General features: G+C 39.6%; 1 protein-coding gene across 1 annotated transcript; it reads left to right on the forward strand.

The window, feature by feature from the left end:
• Positions 1-3,436: 3,436 nt before the first annotated feature.
• LOC100338177 (olfactory receptor 1D2) lies at positions 3,437-4,393 on the forward strand. Its single transcript, XM_008271087.3, has one exon. It carries the CDS (start codon positions 3,452-3,454, stop codon positions 4,391-4,393), a length of 942 nt encoding a protein of 313 aa, XP_008269309.2. The 5' UTR covers positions 3,437-3,451.
• Positions 4,394-5,569: the final 1,176 nt, after the last annotated feature.

Genomic DNA, 5,569 nt, shown 5'->3' on the forward strand with positions numbered 1-5,569 from the left:
CTCTGATAATCACCCAATACCTACAATTTTTTCTAGTGTATTATTCTTTAAAAATTTAACTAATTAAGCATGAGAGAGAGAGAGAGAGAGAGAGAGACACTCCTACATGCTGATTCATTTCCAAATTACCCAGCGAGCTAGCAATTCAATCCAGATCTGCCACGTGGGTGGGTGGCAGGAACCCATTATTGAACAATCACTGTTGCTGCCAAGGGTCTGTATTGGGAGGAAACTGTGTTAATCAGGAGCCAGAGCCGTTATTGAACCAGGCATTCTGATGTGGGATGTAAGCATCTTAAGTGGTGACTTAACACCTAGGCTAAGTGCCCACCCCTGATCGTGTTAAGATGAATTTCTGGAACTAGAAATCGCTCAAACAAAAGTAGGTACTTATTTTTGTATCCCAATCACAAAATTACATTGCTGAATGCTCATTTTTCTCCTTTTATTTTTGTAGACAAATACTCAAATTTGATGTAATTATTGCTGGAGGTAACAGTGTATGTATGAAACTGACTTTTAACATATTTCTAGAATCTTCAGGAAATAGAAAATTAAAAAGTAAGAGCTAGAGCCGAGTATAGGCTGTCTAGTATTTGCTTCAATGTCAGAAATATCATAATGATTTCTAGGATAAAAGCAAGAACTACCCAGAGTCAAGTATCTTCAAAAACTGTTGGGAAATGTGACTACTGCCCTCGATTCTTTGAGAGATATCTTTCCTAAAAGATGTGACTTAGCTCAAAAACATTTCTATTTACTTGCAGTATATTTGGCAATAGCTAGTGCATTTATTTGCTTTTCAAATAAGTGTTATTGTATATATTTGAGGTTTACAACATGATATGAGACAAATTAGATGATAAGATGGTTGTGATAGTGAGGCAAATTATTGATCTATCATTTCAATTGAATTAATCCTAAAGCTTCTTTATCTGTATCTCTATTTACCAGTAAAGAAGGCTGTGCAAAATTATAAAAATTGTTTTGAAAGGCAAAGAGAGATCTTCCATCTACTGACTCACTTCCCAAATGCCTACAGCAGCTGTGGCTGGGCCAGGCTGAAACCAGGAGCCTGGAATCCAATCCAGGTTTCCTACATGGTTGGCAGGAACCCAAGTGCTTGAACCATCACCTGCTACCTCTCAGCGCGTGCATTAGCAAGAAGCTAGGATCAAAAGTGGAGCCAGGATTCCAACCCAGGCACTCCAATATGGAATGCAGATGTCCTAAGCAGTATCTTAACTGCTGTGCCAAACACCTGCCACAGGATTTCATTCTTTTTAATTGGTGAATAATATTCCACTGTGTGTGTGTGTGTGTGTGTGTATGTGTGTGACATTTTAAAAATCCATTCATCTAATGATGAACACTTTGTGATTTTATGTTTTGGCTATTGTGAATAGTGTTGCAACGAACTTGTGGAGCAGGTATCTCTTTGATAAAATGATTTAATGTGTTTTGGATATAGACCCAGTAGGGGGATTGCTGGGTCATGTGGCAGTTCTATTTCTAGCTTCTAAAGGAATCTCCATACTGTTACACTAATTTACATTCCCACCAACAGTGTGTAAGACTTCCCTTTTCTCCACACCATTGCTGGTATGTTAGCCATTCACTGTGGCTTTGTTTAGATTTATGTTTCCCCAGTAGGTAGTGATATTGAGCATCTTTTTCATATATTTGTTGGCCATTGGTATTTCTTCTTTTGAGAATTGTCTGTTCAGGTCCTTTGCCTATTTCTTAATTGCATTGGTGAGTTTCGTGAATTCTTTATATGTTCTGGATATTAAACCTTTGTTGGATAAATTCCTTGTGAATATTTTCCCTTCACTCTGTTGATTATTCCTATAATCTGATATAGAGTAATTTAAGACAGACTTTATACTAAGATTTTAACTTTAAAATACTCCATCTGAATGAAAAACTACACTTTTTGTGACATTTTAGAAAACATGTAGCAATCATATATTTAATCTCCATCCATATAAATGGAACTTTCCTATTATTGGACAACTAAGAAAAAACTTTTTATCTTCAATATATTTTCTGCGTTTAGCTCAGATAGGAAATACTGATCTAAAGGTTGTCCCAATGCTATTTGTTGAAAAATTCTAACTTTACCTGCCAATTTAAAGCCCTATCATAACACTCTAGTAAATTGCACAGAAATTTGGTTCATTTCCTGGCGTTCCATCAGTCCTATCAACCTTGTCATTCTCTTACTGATACCACATGCTTTTAGAGTCCAGGTTATTGGCAGAGCAAGTGTTATCTTGTTACCTTCTTTTTCAACATTTCCTTTGCTTATTCTCATGCTTAGTTTTAGATGAAATTTACAATAGTTTTGTTTCCTCAAAATCCTGTTATGAGTTTGACATCAAAGATTGTTTCTGAGGAATTCAAGTCAATTTATTCCTTTGCAATATTTCAATTTCTATCGAGAATCTTGGTAAATCTATCCATTTATTAAATTTTTATTTTATGTCTCTCTGTAGAAGTTGAAGATACTGCCTAATTCTTGTTAACAATACTTAGATTGGTTTTGCTGATCAGGTGGGTGGGACTGGTTTGTGTTGTATTTTAATCTCTTGTTTATATATTTTTGAAATATAGCAATAATAGGCAGCATTTACTGATTGCTCACTTCATGCCAGCTCTGTGTTAAACACTTTTAATTTTGTCTTTGCTGCAACTCACTTTGCATGTGAGGGAACTGAATTATTTATTGTTATTTATTTAAAAGTTTATTTTATTAATATAAAGAGATCAGATTTTGTGTATTTTACTTGAAAGAGCCCCAGGAACGTGTCTGAGGTTGGAAGCCAGTCAGTGGGAGCACTCAGACTTGGACTCAAGTGTCCTGATAGTGCAGTCTTAACCACTCACTACATGACTTACTGCGAGCACCATTGCTTTGGGTCTGCTTTGGATCAGCTGATTGACTAACATCTCTTTTTATTGCTATCATTTCAGTTGATTGTCTCATGTTTCCTGGATAGGTCTTCATATCAGCAAATAATGATAATTTCCCATTTTCCTTTCCAGTAATTTCTTTTTCCCTCTTTGTCTAACTGTACAATATCTATTTCTTACAATGCATGGACAAATGGTTTTAAAAATATTTTAAGCTCTATGCAATATCACAATTTAATATATTTATCTTTAAGTACTTTAAGAGTATGGCAAATGCAAGACCTAGAATAAGACATAGCCATTATTTCCATCATATTCAGATTAGAAGCTACTAGAATGAATAAGTTGCATAAAGATTTGCGATATTCTGCTTTTGTCCCTGTTATTACTTTGCTACCTATTTAGAATATTGGAAAGCTTAGCATAAGCTATTTTTAATGCAATAAAACTGTAGATTTTGCTTTCCTTTTGCTCTTATTCAGTTGAGGGCAATTGGTAAATGTTTGCTGGTGCTCATGTTGCAGAAAGCTGGGGCATGGACGGAGGCAACCAAAGTAAGGACGCAGAGTTCCTCCTCCTGGGGATCTCGGAGGTCCCTGAACAGCAGCGGGTCCTGTTTTGGATGTTCCTGTCCATGTACCTGGTCACGGTGGTGGGAAATGCGCTCATCATCCTGGCCATCGTCTCCGACTCCCGCCTGCACACACCCATGTACTTCTTCCTGGCCAACCTCTCCTTCACCGACCTCTTCTTTGTCACCAACACGATCCCCAAGATGCTGGTGAACCTTCAGTCACAGAACAAAGCCATCTCCTACGCGGGGTGTCTGGTGCAGCTCTACTTCCTGGTGTCCTTGGTGGCCCTGGACAACCTCATCCTGGCGGTGATGGCCTATGACCGCTATGTGGCAATCTGCCGCCCCCTCCACTATGTCACAGCTATGAGCCCTAAGCTCTGCATCTTGCTCCTCACCCTGTGCTGGGTCCTGTCTATCCTCTACGGCCTCACCCACACCCTCCTCATGACCACAGTGACCTTCTGTGGGTCCCGCAAGATCCACTACATCTTCTGTGAGATGTACGTCCTGCTGAGGCTTGCATGTTCTGACATCCAGGTCAATCACACGGTGCTCATTGCCACTGGCTGCTTCATCTTCTTCACTCCCTTAGGGTTCATGATCATGTCCTACATCCGCATTGTCAGAGCCATCCTCAGAATACCTTCAGCCACAGGGAAGTACAAAGCCTTCTCCACCTGTGCTTCCCATTTGGCTGTGGTCTCCCTCTTCTATGGGACATTAGGCATGGTTTATCTGCAGCCCCTCCACACCTACTCCATGAAGGACTCTGTGGCCACGGTGATGTATGCTGTGGTGACCCCCATGATGAACCCCTTCATCTACAGCCTGAGGAACAAGGACATGCATGGGGCTCTGGGAAGACTCCTCCTTGGAAAGGCCTTTCAGGGATTGGGATGAGGGTAAATTTGGGGTGTTGAAGCAGAGACTTGAAATTTCCTCCACCAGGTACAAGGCCAGAGAGAGGATATTGAAGTGATGAGAACATAGATCCAGCTCAGAAGGAGTTTATTGATTGTGGTGAAGAAAAAACACCTATGTGTAACCCGGTGTTTGCCAGTCATCACCTGCCTTGGCAATAGGTAGGTCTCCCTAACATCTGGAATTGAGAACTATGTACTCAGAGGGTGGCTGAGAGGATTAAGTGGGATAAGGATTAAGTGACCTGTAGTAAGCACTGTTGTTATAAGTAGGACTAGTTGGGCAAAAGCAATGAGGCAGGAAACAGCCTAACTTTTATTAAACAAATAATAGGATTATATTTGAGAAATATTGGAAGAAGAAATAAGCCAAAAGCAATCATTTTTGTTTCTACCATTGAAAAATAACTATTATTTGCATTTGGTGCAAATTCTAAACTTTGATTTCTAGTAAATATGTTTTTTCAGAATGATTTCAAATTGTTTTGAAACTTGCCATCCAATGTATAATAGTCTCTTTCTATATTAGTATATATTCAGTTACATTGTTAGTTAATGCCTGAACAGTATTTCAGGGTTCAACTCAATGAATATAATATAATTCATTTAATCACAATATTTAGTTATTTCAGTTTTGCCACTGCTTGCAACATGGCAGTAAATGTTTCTGTATGTCTATCAATATTCACTTACCTATTATTTCCCTAGGGGAAATTGGTGAAATGGAATTTCTAGTCCAAAAGTTTTCATTTCCAGTGCCTCCACAAAGTCTGTATCAATCTGTACATTCACCCAGAGCCAACATAAGTCATCAGTTTTGCTTTGTTTGGGAATTGCAATAGGCTCAAGCCAAAGTAGCATTGTGCTCATCAGGAACACAGCATTGCTAGCATTGTACCAAAAAGGGAGCAGGGCTAGGTTTCTAGTACTAAAAAAAGCAAAGACCCTTAAAAGTGAGCCCCAGTTTCTGACCTGCCAACCTCCGGAGAGCTATGCCTGTGAGAACCAAGCTTCCTTCTCTAGCTCAGATCTGAGGAAGGCCCTGGAAGGTAGGGGAGTGGGCACAAGGTGGGCTCCTGCAGTGCAGGGCATTGCTCGCTGTCTGGGTAGGGTGGTGGGATCCCACAGCAGCCAAGGCCCAGCCTTCAGGGTCTCG

This window comes from Oryctolagus cuniculus, chromosome 17 (genome assembly GCF_964237555.1).
Source record: "Oryctolagus cuniculus chromosome 17, mOryCun1.1, whole genome shotgun sequence".
Lineage (NCBI taxonomy): Eukaryota > Metazoa > Chordata > Mammalia > Lagomorpha > Leporidae > Oryctolagus > Oryctolagus cuniculus.

Coding starts and splice junctions, on each gene's coding strand:
- LOC100338177 (XM_008271087.3), top strand. CDS start 3,452: ATGGACGGAGGCAACCAAAGTAAGGACGCAGAGTTCCTCCTCCTGGGG.